The 18,451-nt window shown below is 40.0% G+C and overlaps 4 protein-coding genes across 9 annotated transcripts; 2 read left to right on the top strand and 2 right to left on the bottom strand.

The window, feature by feature from the left end:
* Positions 1 to 315: 315 nt before the first annotated feature.
* On the bottom strand, positions 316 to 1,617 carry LOC131332354 (uncharacterized). Its single transcript, XM_058366537.1, has one exon. It carries the CDS (start codon positions 1,615 to 1,617, stop codon positions 316 to 318), a length of 1,302 nt encoding a protein of 433 aa, XP_058222520.1.
* A 503-nt stretch (positions 1,618 to 2,120) lies between these two features.
* Positions 2,121 to 5,933, top strand: LOC131322878 (uncharacterized). Of its 2 annotated transcripts, XR_009199000.1 has the most exons (3): positions 2,121 to 2,673; positions 4,036 to 5,491; positions 5,617 to 5,933. XR_009199000.1 is itself a non-coding variant. In XM_058354432.1 (2 exons), the coding sequence occupies exons 1-2, from the start codon at positions 5,352 to 5,354 to the stop codon at positions 5,708 to 5,710; spliced, it is 234 nt and encodes a 77-aa protein (XP_058210415.1). In that variant the 5' UTR covers positions 4,983 to 5,351; the 3' UTR covers positions 5,711 to 5,933. The 2 variants fall into 2 exon arrangements, 1 of the variants encoding a protein (XP_058210415.1); XM_058354432.1 differs by lacking the exon at positions 2,121 to 2,673 and having other exon boundaries at positions 4,983 to 5,491.
* Positions 5,934 to 8,632: 2,699 nt separating this feature from the next.
* On the top strand, positions 8,633 to 11,615 carry LOC131322858 (glycine-rich cell wall structural protein-like). 5 transcript variants are annotated; one of them, XM_058354401.1, is made up of 5 exons: positions 8,633 to 8,925; positions 8,959 to 9,063; positions 9,115 to 9,229; positions 9,351 to 11,171; positions 11,291 to 11,615. In XM_058354401.1, the coding sequence occupies exons 1-4, from the start codon at positions 8,877 to 8,879 to the stop codon at positions 9,436 to 9,438; spliced, it is 357 nt and encodes a 118-aa protein (XP_058210384.1). In that variant the 5' UTR covers positions 8,633 to 8,876; the 3' UTR covers positions 9,439 to 11,171; positions 11,291 to 11,615. The 5 variants fall into 5 exon arrangements, with proteins under 5 accessions (XP_058210384.1, XP_058210400.1, XP_058210392.1 ...); XM_058354417.1 differs by having other exon boundaries at positions 8,634 to 8,925; positions 8,959 to 9,051; positions 9,151 to 9,229; XM_058354409.1 differs by having other exon boundaries at positions 8,635 to 9,000.
* Positions 11,616 to 12,136: 521 nt separating this feature from the next.
* On the bottom strand, positions 12,137 to 15,907 carry LOC131322848 (tubby-like F-box protein 3). The gene is made up of 6 exons (XM_058354384.1): positions 14,920 to 15,907; positions 14,371 to 14,458; positions 14,023 to 14,152; positions 13,767 to 13,946; positions 12,557 to 13,048; positions 12,137 to 12,421 (listed from the first exon to the last, which is right to left on the bottom strand). The coding sequence occupies exons 1-5, from the start codon at positions 15,265 to 15,267 to the stop codon at positions 12,568 to 12,570; spliced, it is 1,227 nt and encodes a 408-aa protein (XP_058210367.1). The 5' UTR covers positions 15,268 to 15,907; the 3' UTR covers positions 12,137 to 12,421; positions 12,557 to 12,567.
* Between the last annotated feature and the right edge of the window lie 2,544 nt (positions 15,908 to 18,451).

The raw sequence follows: 18,451 nt of genomic DNA, 5'->3' as shown, positions 1-18,451 counted from the left end.
TTGTTCAAAAGCTCTATAGGACAGCAAGCTAACTGGGCCTTGGGATGCCACACTTGTGGGGATATCCTTCAAAGGGTTCAACACAAATGTTACCCCACCTTTCTTAAGTGTGTAGGTGTTCTTCCTCCCATCATGCTGAGCAAATCGATCATATTGCCATGGTCTTCCAAGAAGTACGTGACAAGCATCCATTGGAAGGACGTCAAAGTAGAGCTTATCTTCATACTTTCCAATAGAGAATTTCACTTGGCATCGTTGTGTCACCAAAACCTCTCCTCCTTTCTTGAACCATGATACTTTGTAAGGTTTAGGATGCTACTCACATGCAAGTTTCAACTTCCCGACCATTGTCTTAGACACCATATTTTCTACACTTCCAGAATCAACCATCAAGATACACTTTTTCCCATTGGCCAAGCAATAAGTTCGGAAGATGTTATGCTTGAGCCACTTATCATTTTCTTGAACAGTCATTACCTGTTGAATCACAAGACTTTGGGCATCATACTCAGGTTCACAATACTCCCTTTCAATTCCACCTTCAGGCTCTTCATCATAAATAGGCTCTTCTTCTTCTTCTTGCCCTTCTTGAACAAAATTCACCTCAGCTTTCTTGGTAGGACATTCATAAGCACGATGACCAGCTTCACCACACCTGAAACACTTAGAACTTGAAGACGATTCAGCTTTACCAAAGTCCTTTTTTCCTCCTCCAGCATGTGGGTTTGGATGCTCAGAGTTGGGTGCTGAATTTTTCTTGTTTTGGGTAACCGTCTTCCCTTTCAAAGCTTTACTAGTGTCACCTTTTCCGAAAGGAGCCCATTTAACCTTTTCTTCTGCTTTAAGCGCCATCTGATATGCCTCTTCAAGTGAATGGATGGGATGCATCATTAACTCCCCTTGAAGGTTGAGTTTCAAACCACTTGTGTATCTAGCAACAAGTTGATCATCTGTCTCCATTAGATTAATGCGACTCCACAACTTGTAAAATTGCTTCGTGTAATCAGCCACAGATTGCTCATTGTGATGGCGAAGACGGTGGAACTTTTGGTACAAGGAATGAGAGTAATCTAGAGGAAGAAATTTCTCATCCAACTTCAACTTCATCTCTGCCCATGTGCCAACTCTCGGGACTCCTCTTCTATCTCGACTTCGTTGATATTGCTGCCACCAAACCAAGGCATGGCCCTTCAATTTTGTAGCCACAAACTGCACCTTTCTCTCTTCTGTCATGTTTTTCCATTCAAAAAATGCTTCCAAAGAGGCAACCCAATCACAATATTGTTCAGGGTCTAACTTTCCTTCGAAGTCCGGCACGTGAACTTGAATACTCCTATCTGTTCCTTTAAGAGCTCTCGTCAATCGTTCCATGGCCCAACGATCACCAAAAGCAGCTTCTGAATTTTCTTTCGAACTAAACGAATCAGATCCCTCATCCATATCACTCTGACTTCCTGAAATTCTAGAGTGACTTCTTCGACTTCGCCAGGGAAAAGTTTGCATCCTTTGGAGAATTTCATTCATCATATGTTGAAGCGTTTGATTAGACTGCCGCAATTCAGCAAGCTCGTCATGCAACGTGACATCCTCAACCGTCCGTCGCCGCCTTGGAGGCATCGTCACTGGAAACAAAGAAAAGCTCCCGTAATTCTGGATTTTTTTCTAGCTCTGATACCAATTTGATGCCGGCCGAGACCCGCAAGGTTAGGATAATCCCGGGAAGAGAGTCACCGGGCGCAACAGAAGTCACTCGACGTTGCTAATCGCGGAAGACACTCAAGCGACCAAGTCACACACTTGATTATCGGAGGAATCACTCACTCTCAAGCAAGAAAAGAACTTGCAGAATATTTTCATAAACTCTACAAACTGCCAGCAGATTTCATTCATAACAAAATATAGAGAGATTACAAAAGATGACTCTATGACTACCCTCATAACACTTAATATTTTAAGAGTTTCCAAAGCAAACTACACTTCCAAGACTAACAACACAAAACAACGAGACATAGAAGTCAAAAGGTCTTCACAATAAAATAAATCTAAATAGACTTTTCAACTCCTGATTATGCTCCTGCATCACCCATGTATGATTTGGGGTTGTTGATGCGAGGAATAATGTGCCAAAATGCTAATCTAAGGCTTCTCTTTCTATGGGTATATTGCAAATATAACTTGTGGCAATGGAACCTGAACGCAAATTGAATAATTTGATGGACTTTTGAGTTTCTTGAATGTTTCCGAGTTCTTTGGTCATTTTTAGATCAATTTAGTGAAGGAGAAGTCCAACCCTGAATTATAATTCAAGAAATTTAGAATTCATGGATATTACTGAAGTTCCCAACTTTTGTTATTTCCGTTCTTCCCGATGTTAATTCCAAGCAATTCCCAACTTACTTAGAGGAAATCGGCCTTTGTCTGACCTCTGATATACTGAGGATAGATTATCTAATTGGTTAACATACTTGTCTACTTTGAGCTTGCTGAAGATGTCAATATGCAGCAATGCAAGCTACAAGAAATACATTCCAACTACTATGAAGACTGTTAGACTGATGTGCTTATAGTTCTTTTTGTACTTACGTACAGAATATATGTAGTTACTATTCAACCCTCTACTTGTAAAGTTCATTGGTCAAGTTATTTCATGTGTATCTTAGCATTGTGGCTAAGGTGGTTTATGTTTGGCTCATTGCCAATGTTGCATACTGCCTTAAACAGACTGAAAAGTCATTATGGTTTTGTTCTTACTGTGGATTATGTTTTGGCATGTTTGTGTATCGCATCAAATTCTTTACATCTTTGTTACGACTTCCCTTTAGTTGGCATGATGCAAAGCATTGTACATTGCCATGGAGTATTGCATTGCATTTTATAGATTTCAATTGCTATATTTTCTCAAAACCTCGCATTATTATCGGTCCATGTAATTCAGTCATATGAGTTTCTTTCAAATTCACTTCTGAAGCTTATGCTTCATCGAATGAAAGATGATCCGATCCAATGGCAGTATTTCATGTTATCAAAGTTCTCTCTCAAGATTGGTTATAGGAGGTAATTTGCCTGAAGTGGGATGCCAATTGATAGTTTGATATACTATGCAAGTTTCGCTAAAATGCTGGTAATATTTAACGCAATAAAGCTTTAGGTGAATTTGCTTCAGGGTCTCGTCTTAGTTCTTGCATATCGTCTCTTTAATCAAATCCAATACTGGTTTGAGTAGGAAATTGAATAATGGAAGAAAGCCAGTGATGATAAATTTTGGGCATGAGCTGCAATAACAAATTGCGCACCCATAAGGTTTGGGGTTGTTGATGCGAGGAATAATGTGCCAAAATGCTAATCTGAGGCTTTTCTTGCAATGGGTATATTACAAATGTAACTATGGCAATGGAACTCGTACTCAAATTACTAAAATCTGATGAACCCCTTTTGAGTTTCTTGGAAGTTTCTGAGTTTGTTGGTCATATTTCGATCAATTTGTGAGTGAGAAATTCCAATCCTAAATTCTAATTCAGGAAATTTAGAATTGATGAATTTATAGCGCTGAAGTTCCCTAGTCTTTCATTGCACTTCTGCCCAATTTTGCCATGTCTTGATCCATTTTGAACTTAGTTGTCAAACATTTCTCAACTTACCCATTGGAAATTGGCTTTTTGACTGAATTCTGATTTCTGATATGTACAGGATACATTATCTGATTGGTTAGTTGTCTACTCTGAGCTAGCTGAAGATGTTAGTACGCAGTGGAAATTGGCTTTTTGACTGAATTCTGATTTCTGATATGTACAGGATACATTATCTGATTGGTTAATATAGTTGTCTACTCTGAGCCTGCTGAAGATGTCAATATGCAGTAATGCAAGCCGCAAGTAATACATTTCGACTGCACGAAGACTGATGTGCTTATTGTAAAATTGGTACTTATGTACAGAAGATACGTATTTACTACTTCACCGTGGAATTGACATGATTGCTCCTTGTAAAGTTCATTGGTCAAGTTTTTCCATGTGTATCCTTGGCATTGTGGCTAAGGTGGTTTGTGTTTGCTCGCTGACAATGTTTCATAATGCCTTTGTGGACTATGTTTTAGCATTTTTGTGTATCACATCAAATTCTTTACATCTTTGTCTAGGCCTTTCCTTTATTGGCAATGATTCAAAGCATTGTACATTGCCACAGGATATTGCATGTATTTTATAGATTTCAATTGCTATATTTTCTCAAAGAGCGACATTATTACCATGTTGTTTTTCCTTTTATTGGTCCATGTAAATCAGTCATCAGTTTCTTTGAAATTCACATATGGGGCTTATGTTCATCTAATGAATGATGATCCAATCCAACGGCAGTTTTTCATGTTATCAGAGATCTCTTTCAAGATTGGTCCATGTAAATCAGTCATCAGTTTCTTTGAAATTCACATATGGGGCTTATGTTTGTCTAATGAATGATGATCCAATCCAACGGCAGTTTTTCATGTTATCAGAGATCTCTTTCAAGATTGGTTATATAGGAGGTAATTTGCCTGAAGTGGATGCCAATTGACAGTTTTATATAATACGCTGAGTTTTGCTAAAATGCTGGTAGTGTTTAAGGCAATCAAGCTTTAGGTGAATATGCTTCATGGCCTCATCTTAGTTCTGGTCATCCTTTTTTAGCTATAAGTTTTAAATTAGGGCTAGTTGAATTTTATTTGATATTTTCTTTATCTATAGGTATTGTGTTAGTGAGGTTGAAATGCTATAACCATTCTGATATGCATTTTTCTTTAGTAACAGTTCTTGAACAGAATCCTATTGAGTTGTTTATTAACTTGTTATAACATATTTCTCTTTCAAGTGTTGATGACCCATGGGCGATGAACTCGTACATGTCAGAACGGAAAAAGAAAAAAAAGTTAGAAGCTTTGATATTCATACACGTATTCGAATTTCGAATGAGTCACAGGGGAACATGCATTGCTGGCCAGACCAAAACTGCAACTTCCGATGCAAAAAGATAAGTATGCCATTTCTGCTGCACAATCTACTAGCTTTGAATGGTAGGCTTAGGAGAACAGTTGTTGCTTTCTTTGAATGGTTGGTTTGAACTATGACACATTGGTGGAGCCAGAAGATGATACTTAACCTCAAGGGCTAAGCAACTATATAACTTCCTCATGTTCTCTTTCTGAGTAAGAAACCAAGCTCCCAGTTCACACAAGCTCCCAATTCACACGCTTTTTGACAGGCTGTTTAAGAAGATCCACACTACCCATTTCCATACAGATCTCCTGAACTCACAGACTCGGAAAACTTCTCAGAAAGCCTTGCAAGTTCAGGCATTGCCTTAGTGGTAGAGAGCTGACTATGGGTCCAGGAGGACCTGGGGGTGGTGGTGGTCGTGGGGGTGGTGGTGGTGGCTGGGGTGGACCTGGCGGTGGTGGTGGACATGGGGGCCCGGGTCCAGGAGGCTTCTTTGGTGGCTTATGCAACCTGATAGGTTCTGGGTAAGTGCCACTCTCTTTTCTCAAATGTGATCAGTGAAAATATTTTTGTTTTTTGCTTGGTATTTGAATAATGCAGTTTCTTTTTTGGGTCTGATTACGGTTTTTTTATTGATGTGGAAATGCAGCTTAAATTGCCTGTGCTGTTGCTGGTTGCTGCGAGATTGTTTCGGTGGACCACCCGGCGGCGGTGGCGGCCCTGGAGGCCCTCGTCCTTTCTGATTTGCTGGGCATGGGTTTGATGAACTGAGATTGCTTTGTTGGATTACTTATGCAATAAAATCCTGTGTTCACTCAGTGATAAAAGAATAACTGTTCCTGTTTCTCAGTCATATGTATCTACTGGCCATTTTCTTCCTTTGTAAATGGAGAGAATGATGGAGTTATCATTTTGTATCAGACCTTGTTACTTTATGTGTTTATGAAATGCAGTGACTTTGACTTTTATGGACTCTCTCTCTCTCTCTCTCTCTCTCTCTCTCTCTCTCTCTCTCTCTCTCTCTCTTTCTCAATTTATGTTCGCATCAATTTATTTGGGCTTCTTTGGTAAGTTAACAAGTACATAAATTTTTTTCCCATTGCGCAAAAGTGTAGATGTGAACATCCATATCCAAGTTGATAAACGAGTGTCCCCGACGTGTCCCCTACTTGAAAAATAACACAATTTGGCGGTGCCATACGTGTCCTTGACATGGTGCATGTCTCTGGAGTGTCCGACACGCATAGAACAAGCAGTTAGGAGTGTTGGTGCCATGCTTCAGAGTACGGAATGAGGATAACTGAGTGACAAACGTGCGGAACATGTATTTTGGGCCAAACCAAAAAGTGCTTGTTTTGATGTCCTGCTTAAGCTACAAAATCAATTCTGCTTTATTTTGACTGAATTTGGTCGGCTATTGTTTGGGTATTACTTGATGTAGGATTGACTTTATGCTGGTGAAATACTACAACATTGAAAGTGGATATGGATACTGATATAGATACGGTGGTTCTAAATAAATGAGGACACGAATATGGTGAGAGACATGCAAAAAAATGTATATATATAAGGGTAGATATCTAGTTTTTATCCATACTATTCCATCAGAACTTAACCAAAACTAATTTTATCTTTATGATTTATTTTTTCCTATAAGATACTATGGAGTTTTAGTTAAACAGGGTTATATTTGGTCAGATTTCTTTATATGCTCTTTTTCCTCATATTTTGGAAAAAATTCAAAATACCCCCAACCTTTACTCTAAATTTTAATTAGACTCTCAACCTTTTAAGAAAATCAATTTTACTCCTAACGTTATCTTCTGTTAATCAAAATGCCCCCTTCCGTCCGAATGACTAACGGATTTCATTAAAGGCTCCGTTAAATAGCGTCCCGATCAAATTTCGATGATCTGAGCCGCTTAATGTGTTCAAAACGTGATTTTAAGGGTACTCGCGAGAAATCAGTAAAAAAAAAAAAAAAGACCGGAAAGGGCTTCATCTGAAAGGTTTTTTATTGAACAGTTCAATAAAAAACTGCTCAAATCAAGCCCTTTCCGGTCATTTTTTTTGTTGATTTCTCGCGAGTACCCTTAAAATCATGTTCTGAACATATTGAACGGCTCGGATCATCGAAATTCAATCAGAAAAGGGGAGGTGCAAACCGAAGCAAAATCCAGACGTCTTAACTTGAACAAAATCCAGATCGGTCCGCACCTCCCATTTCCCGATCAAATTTCGATGATCTGAGTCGCTCAATGTGTTCAAAATGTGATTGTATGGGTATCTTCGAGAAATCAACTAAAAAATGATAGGGAAGGGCTTGATTTGAGCAGTTTTTTATTGAACTGTTCAATAAAAAACTATTGGGATGAAGCCTTGCCCGGTCATTTTTTTTTGCTAATTTCTTAAGGGTACCCTTAAAATCACGTTCTGAACACATTGAGCGGTTCGGATCATCGAAATTCGATCGGGACGCTATTTAACGAAGCCTTTAACGAAATCCGTTAGTCATTCGGACGGAAGGGAGCGTTTTGATTAACGGAAGATAACATTGGAAGTAAAATTGATTTTTTTTAAAGGTTGGGAGTCTAGTTGAAATTTAGAGTAAAGGTTGGGGTATTTTGAAATTTTCCCTCACATTTTTGGAGTATATACCTTTGAAATGAAATGTATAAATTATCCCTATCATATTTCCATCCGTATCCAAGTTGATAAACGAGTGTCCCCGACTTGAAAATAATTAACTTTTTGGGACACTCAATTTGGCGGGTGCCATATGTGTCCTTGACATGGCGCATGTCTCGGGAGTCAATGGTGGAGGGACATAGAGACAGGAGTGGGCAGCCGACCCCATTGACTGTCAAATTTTCACAGAGATAGGTATAATTTTTACCCAATTTTTACTAATTTGACCCCACTTTAAAATTTATTTTTGCCCCAACCCATATAAGGGTTTTGTACTTAAGAAAAAAAGGAGTCAAAATATAATCTCCACCCAATAAATTTTCAAACGTAGTGCTACTTTGTTCGTTCCTCAAAACAAAATTTCCAAACGTAGCACTAGTTTGTTCATTCCTCAAAACAAATCAAGGGTTTCGTTCGTAAATTACACATAGTTCAAATTTTCGACCCTACTTATCGAAAATTTTGGCTCTACCACTGTCTGGAGTGTCCGACACGCATACAACAAGCCGTTAGGAGTGTCGGTGCCACGCTTCAGAGTACTGAATGAGGATAAATGAGTGACAAATTAACGTGCGGACATGCATTTTGCGGTTGTTTATTCACTTGATATAAGTAACATATTTCCTCTTTCAAGCGTTGATGAGCCATGGGCAATGAGCTCGTACATGGATATTTCCGTTTGACCAAAACAAAAAAAAATGAGTAGCTCGTACATGTCATAAACGGAAAAAGAAGAAAAAGTTAAGATGTTTCGATATTCATACACGTATTCGAATTTCGAATTAATGAGTCACAGGGAAACATGCATTGCTGGCCAGACCAAAACTGATACTTCCGATAAAAGATGAGTATGCCATTCTGCTCTGCTGCACAATAATCTACTAGCTTAGAATATTGTTAGGTTTAGGAGAACAGTTGTTGTTTTTCTTTGAATGGTTGGTTTGAACTATGAGGTGTCACATTGGTAGAGGCGGCCAGCTAGAAGATGATATACTTAACCTCAAGGGCTAAGCAATTATATTAACTTCCTCATGTTCTCTTTCTCATTGAGCAGCCAAGCTCCCAATTCACACGCTTTTTGACAGGCTATATAAGAAGATCCACACTACCCATTTCCATACAGATCTCTTAGAACTCACAGACTTGGAAAACTTCTCAGGTGGTGGTGGCAGAAGAAAGCCTTGCAAGTTCAGGCATTGCCTTAGTGGTAGAGAGCTGACTATGGGACCTGGGGGTGGTGGTGGGGGTCGTGGGGGTGGTGGTGGTGGTGGTCGTGGGGGTGGTGGTGGTGGCTGGGGTGGAGGTGGTGGTGGTCCTGGGGGTGGAGGTGGCGGCTGGGGTGGCGGTGGTCCTGGGGGTGGTGGCGGTGGTCCTGGGGGTGGTGGCGGCGGCTGGGGTGGTGGGGGCGGTCCTGGGGGTGGCGGCGGCGGTCCTGGGGGCGGCGGCGGCTGGGGTGGAGGTGGTCCTGGGGGTGGTGGCGGCGGCTGGGGTGGAGGTGGTGGTGGTGGTCCAGGAGGCCCTGGTTTCTTCCTAGGAGGTTGCTGTGGTGGCTTATGCCACATGATAGGTGCTTGGTAAGTGCCACTCTCTTTTCTCGAATGTGATCAGTGAGAATGTTTATTGTTGCTTGGTATTTGAATAATGCAGTTTCTCTTTTGGGTCTGATTACGGTTGTTCATTGATGTGGAAATGCAGCTTAAATTGCCTGTGCTGTTGCTGGTTGTGGCGAGATTGTTTCGGTGGACCCCGCGGCGGTCCCGGTGGCGGTGGCGGCCCTCGTTGATGAACTGAGATTGCTTTGTTGGATTACTTGAGCAATTAAATCCTGTGTTCTCTCAGTGATAAAAGAATAATAGTTCCTGGTTTCTCAGTTGCTTCACATGTATGTACTGCCCATTTTCTTCCTTTCTTTGTAAATGGAGAGAGAATGATGGAGTTATCATCTTGTATCAGACCTTGTTACTTTATGTTTAGTTATGAAATTTGTTGATTTCTCTCTCTCTCTCTCTCAAATTATGTTCACATCTGTGAATGGCAAGTAACATGTGACTAGTTGCCTAAACCACAACATTAACTTTTCTTATCAGCATTTACAAAGTGATTAAAGCCACCCTCAAATTTTTTTCGCAGAAGAGGGAAGTAGCCCAATTAATTAAAAAGCCTGGGTGATGGCTTAGATGAGGACTGAGGTGATTTGAACTTAATTGGATGGAAAAACATCCATTTTTTGCTAAAATGTTGGAATTGTTGAGAGCTATGAGAATATGGATGAATCTGCTTCACGATCTCTGCTCGGTCCTGCTTAAGCTACAAAATCCATTCTGCTTTATTTTGACTGTGTTTGGTCGGCTATTGTTTGGGTATTACTTGCTGGTGAAATACTACGACATAAAAAGAATGGATACAGGGAAACTGATACAGGTACGAATATGGACACGTCGGTTCTGAATAAACGGGGACACGAACATGATGAGGGACATGCAAGAAAATGTAGATATATGAAGATAAATATCTAGCTTTATCCATACCATTCCATCAGAAATTAACCAAGCACATCAAGCAGTTGGCAGTGTCGGTACCATGCTTCAGAGTACAACTGCTTCTAATACGACTTTCATAGGGATCAATTCTGCATTCGCGTTTTATTGTAACGTAGTTTTCCTCTCTTCAGGGATGTTATATACTCCACGGCTAATGAATAAATAAACAAGAGGAAGAAAACAAAAATATGAAGGAATTACATGTTTGATATTTCTCCACCGTCGGCTATGAGTGAGGAATGAGGATAAATGAGTGACAGCGTAGGGAACATGCATCCAAAAAGTGCTTGTTCTGATGTCTCAAAGATAAGTACGCCATTTATGCTCTAAAAACTAGTATGTTTGAATTTTGAATGTTAGGTCTAAGAGAACTGCAGTTGCTTTCTTTGAATGGTAGGTTGATAACTTAGAAGTGTTGCATTGGTCGAGGCAGAAGACTTAAAACCTTAAGGTCTAAGGCAATTATCTAAATTCCTTGTGTTCTCTCTATATAAAAGCAGAAGCCAAGCTCCAAATTCACACGCTTTATTGATCTACTACTAATAACAAGATTAATACTACCCATTTCCTCGAGGATCTCTTAGAACTCAAGACATTGAAAATCTTCCTGGTGGTGGTGGCAGAAGCAGCCTCGAGAGTCCGGGCATTGCCTCAGTGGTAGAGAGCTGAATATGGGTCCAGGAGGACCTGGAGGTGGGGGTGGTCCTGGTGGTGGTGGTGGTGGCTGGGGTGGACCTGGGGGTGGTGGTGGCTGGGGCGGACCTGGGGGTGGTCCTGGTGGTGGCTGGGGAGGTCCGGGGGGCGGACCTGGTGGTGGTTGGGGAGGTCCGGGAGGTGGTCCTGGTGGTTGGGGAGGTCCTGGGGGTCCCGGTGGCTGGGGAGGTCCAGGAGGCCCTGGTTTCTTTCCAGGAGGAGGCTTCGGCTTCGGGGGACCTGGTGGTTTCTTTGGTGGCTTATGCAACATGATAGGTTCTTGGTAAGTAAAAATCCTCTTTCTCGAATATGATTTGAGATCTTAATTTATGGGATATTTTTCTTCTGTTAAGTTTCTTTATGGATCTGCTCATGGTGGTTCAATGTTTTGAAAAAATGCAGCTTGTCTTGCCTTTGCTGTTGCTGGTTGCTACAAGATTGTTTCGGTGGACCTCCGGGCCCTTATGGACCTCCCGGAGGAGGTCCTGGTCCTTTCTGATTTTGCTGAGCATCAATATGATGAATTTAGATTGCCTTGTCGGCTTACTTCTGAAATAAAATTCCTATTTCGTTTGTATAAGTTTACGGTTCCTGGTTTCTCAGCTTCTTGATATTCATATGCTAGCCATTTTCTTCCTCTCTTTGGAAATGGATGATGGATTTGTCATATTGTATCAGGCCTTGTCACTTTCTGCTAAGTTTATGAAATACATTGACTATTAGTGAACGATTGTAATTGACTTTCATGCTCTGTTTTCTTTCTGCACATTTGATTTTCCCAATGTAAAGGCAATTCGTTTGGGCTTCTTTGATTCGTACCAAGTTGTTCTTGGGCGATGATACTTCACCGTCTGTTATGGCTTCTGATTGTGATTTTCCTGGCGGATGTCTTTACTTTCCGGTTATCATTTCTGAGTTTCCATTTAAGAACTCTACGAGCTGAAAGCTTCATGCCTTGACGAGGCTGTGTTTACCACGAAGAGCAGATGGTTCCTGTGGTTCTGCCTGCTTTTCGGTATGCTGCATGAGTTCAGAAGAGGCTTTAGATTTTACAAGTATCGGTCTGTTGATATATATGTTAGTCATTCATGGTTGGGAGGGAAAGTGCACCAGTAGTCTCCTTTGTGTAACATGATCACACTAGTTTATTAAGCATATAAACCAGCCAAACACACACCCCACCAGTATGCAGGCATATTTCACATTTCGCCTGATACGAGAGTTAGTTATTTACAGGAGAGAGAGAGAGAGCATCAAATTATCGCAACTATGGCAGGGTTAACGCATGTCTACAATAGAGTAAATATGGCCTGGCATGTCTCACTCTGATACAAACGATTCTTATTTACAAGGACACTGGAGGAAAACCAGAAGGAAAAGAAGAGAACAGAGAACAAACTTATAAAAAGAAACAGAGAGAGAAGAAACAAAGAAAAATAACCACACAACAATAATGGAAAGAAATGCCACTTCTAGCTGCACTGTACCCACATAACACAGCACCCATCTGCCTTCCAAAACCACTTCCACAACCTGCCATGTAATGTAATTGAAAAACATTTTAAGGGCTTGAATATAAAGATGCTATATATCAATCGTGAAGATCTTAATACAAAGTTAGGATTCCTTATTCGATCTGTAGCAGTAATATAGCTGAGAGAGAGAGACCTGTTTGCAGGTCATTCGCAAGCAATCTTGGTGTCGAAGCTGCTCAGGCAGATGGCAAATGCCTGGAATGCTGAGATTGGATACTGATAATCCATGGTAAACACATCCTTTCCCACCTTCCCGAACTGGAGAATGACATTCTCATGTTCTTGTTGGCCGGCAGCTCCATCCTCCACGGAGGCAACCAGTTGAAAATTCTTCACAGAGGCTACAGTCACGCGTCCATTGAAGTTCAAACACCAGCACTGGAGTTGCTCATGCCATCTTGGGGACTTGTTTTTCAACACCAGCATCCCATCTCCATCTTTCTGGCTGGACAAAGGTCCAGATTGGAAATTTTCCATCCGGGTTGATTTGGATCTGAAAAACGGCAGGGATGGAAAGGAATCCATACTGCTAAGCATGAATTCGGTTTGCGTGGGGGCCACTCCCCCTGGTTTAACAGCAGAAGCAGGGATAGCATCCATGACACAGTGCATCCTCCTTGGCCCCCTATTTTCACAATAACTTAGCTGTAACATACAAGTATATGAAAATAATAACTTCACAATGAGAGCTTCTCTTTGTTTGGAAGAATAAAAGTTAAGTCCCCGTTTGGATAGATGTTGATTTTAACTGAAGGGATTCATGTTCAACTTCAACCAACATATAACAGGGGTGGCAGTCGGTAGCTTGTGAAACTAGATAGGAAGATGGATTAACAGTAGAATATCATCCTAAAGTCAATCCCTAACACGAAAGATTTAAAATAAATCCTAATGAAAGTTGTTCAAATCCATCATGATAAGGATTTCAAATTCAATGTCGAAATCTATATATGAACATCTGAACTAGGATGGTTGTCATTGAATTGCAATTTCAAATCCCATCATTCAAATTCTAGTCCATCCAAAAATGGAGCCTAAAAGAATTTAACAATGACAATCCTCACGAGCTCTTGTCACAGAGCAGTTAATTTCTTCAATAAACAATAATGAGTGACTTGCTGCCAACAAGCTACTGGTCATAAAGCTTTCCCAGTTTTTTCCTTAAACCTTTGTTGGATCATGGATTTTTTAAGAGATTTACAAAGGGAGAGACAAAGGGAATAAGCTAAATCTGTTACTGTGGTTTCCCTATCATTGTCCTTTCCCTTTGCTAAATCCCTCCACAAATCAGTGTCCAAACACAGCCCAAAAGAAGAGGCAAACATCTAAGGAGTTTATCTTACCTCGAACCCAAGACATTCAATTCGTATGAAATGTGGGCTACAGTATAATTGCCTGCAGGGAACTTGGGAGACACTCGTCTCATTCCAATTCGCCTGGTTGAACGAGATTTAGTAACTTTGGCTTCAGCGTTTGGAGGCTGTGAATCATATATGGTGAACTTTGTCCCCAGAAAGTTGGATCTGTACAAAAGGAATGAAACGGAGAGTTTAGCCAACACAAACGTTGAGCAATGACACCGTATACTAGCTGAATTACCTTAACTTCCCAATGTAGGTGCTGCTCCCCTTTGACACGTCTTCAGGATTAAGAGAGATGATGTAATCTGTGTACGTTGGACGCCGGCATTTCCGTGCAGCCAGAAGGAGCTTCCCATCCTCACTGGAAGCTGTCCACAGATGACAAAAAATGAGGAAACGGGAAAATTACACCCCGACCACTTAATCCAACTAGAAAATCATAAACTAAAAATCCTAAGCTATATGTGTTTGTGTGCGTGTGCGCGCTGACCTCTGTATGTTATTTGACTTATGAAACATTCAGACTAAACCAATAAAAGTGAAAGAAAGAGAATTAAAGATGCAAACAAAATTTTGAGTAACTCACTCTGATTTAAACTGAGGTAGAGGAGGTATGCTTGAGTGCTTCGATCACGTTTTATAAAACACTGAATGAGAGAGTCCCTAGGACCAGGCTGCAGAAAGAATGCAAGGACTTTTAGTATGGCTAAGAACAAATAATGACAGATACTCTGATGAATAATCCTAGAATCCCCGCCAATGAACTAACGAATAACCTCACCAAAAGAAAGGTTTGTTTGCAAAAAAACTATCGTAACTCAACCATAGAATTTTCAAAATTAATGCACCTCATAGAAGCGAACAATTCACTGCAGAAATAAGATTAGCAACTCAAAGTAAGGGATTGGATAGGAATTCCCTCCAATACTCTCACATGGGCGGGTTAGATTATATATAACTACATCTTATCAATCATCTTCCTCAACTAAAACTCCAAACACATACTGAAGGCATATACAAGAAGACACATAAAAACACCTTGCGAAACCAACTAAAACACGAGCACACTGCAACAATAGAGGTTAAACTGAAAAAGAACAAGAAATAAAGTTGCTTCTGCAATTGTAAAACTCACCTGCTTCAATGATATTGGGAATGTCAACTTGCCCGAAACTTCCAGGGTTTTCACAATTTCCTTCATGTTCTCCCTCCAACTCCTACAAACACCGGCGCAAGCCACAACATTCTTCCGAGGGGGCCAAGTAAGCTCCGATGCCTCGATCCTCATCAACACATCCCTCAAAAGCTCTGGAGGCATATTGGCCCAACAACTCTGCTTCAAAGCATCGATAACAACAGAACTATCCTGAACCACCCGGTGCGACCTTGATCTAAACCCATACCCAAACTTCACATCAAACCCTTTTCTAGAAATACTCCCAAGTTCCCCCCTCATATCTTGAATTATACTCTTAAATGACATCTTAACAATCTATCTATACATAAAAAATACATACACGATACATCAACAACACCGCAAACCTTCCAACCTTGTCAATCCCACTTTCAAGTGGATGCTAATTTACATATTTCTCAAAAAATAGAAGCTAATACCCAATGATTGAAAATATCCAGAAGCTTCCAGATCCAAAGGTGCAACCTTTGATGGAATAATCAGACCAGACAATCAAAAAAAGATCCTTCTAACCAACCAGGGCATATACAACAGACCAAGCGACATATCAAGCCAACAAATACAAACAAACTCACAGATCCTAAGACAATTAAACAAGCACAATCTCAAGTTCTACAAACATAACCCCAATATCCATAGCAAAAAGAAGCCCCAAAAAAGATGGATGAGAAATCCACTTAACCATAATCAAACGGCTTTCTCAGTGGGTGGAAGCTGTAGATCAACAGGTCAGTGATTAGAAGAAGATGAGGAGGACAAATTCACATTTTTTCAAGATTAGGGTTTGGAACCCATTTCCATAAGAGCTCGATTGTTGAGCTAAGTGGGTAGGAAAAGGTAATGGAGATTAGGGTTTCGTTTTTCTCACTGTGTGGGTTTGGTCGCGATCAGTTGGAGTGGGGAATAAAGGTCTTATCCGGTTTTCAGAGCATAACAATATATATATTGCAAGCCGGCCGGGTATTAAGCCGGGTTTGGGGCAGCAAGGTCCTAAAACCAAGAATAACCAAGTTTGGACAAAAAGAAAAGGTCAAACCCAATTTAACATTCACATAATCTTTTTGTGTTTAAATAGAGAGATAAATGGGAGTGCAGGTATAGCATTCCGTCATCCCGTCGAGGGTTTATTGCCCTATCATACCACATGGATATCTGTAGGAAATTTTACCGCATCCATGTCGGAACCGAAATTAAAGTCATATTTATTATGTGTGATTGGTGTTTGAAGTATCAGTATGTTTAGTCTCAATGAGGAACTATGAGAACTTGAACTGGGCTTTATCTAAACATTCACATAATTGTTGATACATTAAGATACCATCTACGAAATCTATGTGAGGTTATGTAAATCGTATTACAAAAGATGTAACAATTAATAAGGTTGAATCCGGTAGGTATATTACCTAATAAAAGTTGCTCCGTCATATTTTTGACGCATGGTGTTCAGTATTGAATAGTGATATTTTCGTGTTAATGATTCTTTATAATGGCATTTACCTGTTAAGGATTGAGAACATAATACGGAGTATTATCATAATGTAAAATCTTACCAGTAATTTGTTCTTTAAACATTTCTTAAAGAGGGTAAAAGTTTTTTGCTGGTCGGATAAGATGCTTCCTTAGAAGAGCGATAGTTCGAGTTCGAATTTTAGAATTTTGATTGATTCTCCAAGAAAAATGTTGCTTCAAGTTTCGAACTTGTCGTTGAACTCTCGCAAGATAATGTAAACAACTCTAATTCATTGCCAAGTGAAAACCATCCATTCTATAGTCTTTATTGTATATTAACACTAGCAATTATGCGATTGGATTATATAAGAAATTAAATAAACTAGGACTCGTTCAGTTGGTCAGAATCGTTATTCTTTGTTTTGAGGAAATGATTTGAGTTCTTTCCAAGAAAAGATTCTCCTTTGGCCACTAATGAACAAGAAGAAACGTTTCATTCATATTATATACTCCCGACTAACTTTGTATACCCGAAATATGAATTCTTAAAATTCGATGAAATGAGGGTGGAAATAATTTGACAATGACATCAAATGGTGCTGATTTGAACAACCCAATATTAATTTTCCCTCGTCCCTCTTTAAACGATTATAGTATAGGGTCACAAAACACACAGACATTATTTTTTAAGGTGCAATTTTGCCAGAAGGCCTGTCTCCGTCTCCTGGCCTCAGACCATCGTGTTATTTTTTATCAGATCTCGCAAATGTCCTCACTCGATTTCGAGTTTTTCTTACTTGGTACGAGATTTTACCATGCAACGGTTTCTGGCTGATATCCAAAGTGGCAAGGAGAGGGAGAGAGAAATTCCGAGGGGTAGCTCAAGTGGCAATAGGGATCTGTAAATTTAGACATTTTGAGTTCAGAACTTGGTAACCACTTGGGACCAGGCTGCAAGAGAGAAATCAATTGTGAATTGCCTAGTCCCAGCGTGGATGGCCTATCTTTAACTGAACCGGGGAAAGGAATAGTCGAGGTGCACTTAAGTTGGGCCGGACACCCTGCTCGTCGAACCAGAGAGAGAGAGAGAGTTTGAAGGACTAAAATGAAGAAGAGACTTTGAAGGCCTAAAATGAAGAAAAGTGTCCTTCCATTTTGCATATGACCAGAATTGTGAACGCTGCTGTAGCGAGGCAACTTTTTGTCATTTGAACAACATTTAGTTGATGTCAAAATAGAATAAACGGTTTAGTTTTTGAATTCTTGTTGAAGGTAGGAGAGATAGAAATGGTGGAGGTGAAGACGTGAAGGGTATCGTTCAGAAGTGGTGGTGGTTCAACCGCCACAACATCAACGACACCACCCCAATTCACTCGCCACGAATCCAATCCGCCATTTTTGTTAAAAATATAGTATTTCATTGCCGTAACTTATGCGTTCATATACATTAGATGGTGTACATAAATTGTATATCTGAGTAATTTGAAATTTTTGTTTTGATCAGCCTGAGTAATTTGAAACTTGGTTTATGTTGGGAGTTGGAACCTTCCTTTTTAACTCCCTCCCACTAATTCTTAACGTCTATTGTGTGATATTCTTTGCTTCTCATTATGTAAATACAGAAAACCGCATCAATGACATTTGGGCTCAAAGTTTGATAGGCCTAAAAGGGAAAAGGAGGCGTAGAGATTTTTTTTAAAACAGGAATTTCAGTCAATCTTTTTTTTTTTTGGGAACAGATATGGGGATTGGGAGAGCAAGAAATTATTATAGACTAGTCTAGAAATATGGGAATTGGGAAATGAATTAGAGTTCTAATGCGCCTCGAGTGCTCAACTGCTCGCTCCGCGGACAATTTGTCTTCATTTTCTTCTTGGTATTGTTCATTTTCTTCTTTTTGTGTAATAAAAATGTGTATCGCTAGCATAGTAATTGAAAATGAAAAGGCCTGATTTTTCACTTGACAAAATAAAATAAAAAATGAAAAGGCCCGAGTTTGATAGAAAAAGGTTTAATTTTCCAC

The sequence above is a fragment of the Rhododendron vialii genome, chromosome 1a (assembly GCF_030253575.1).
Source record: "Rhododendron vialii isolate Sample 1 chromosome 1a, ASM3025357v1".
Classification (NCBI taxonomy): Eukaryota; Viridiplantae; Streptophyta; class Magnoliopsida; order Ericales; family Ericaceae; genus Rhododendron; species Rhododendron vialii.
The sequence above is the reverse complement of the archived record's forward strand: the minus strand, read 5'-3'. Positions and strand labels throughout refer to the sequence as shown.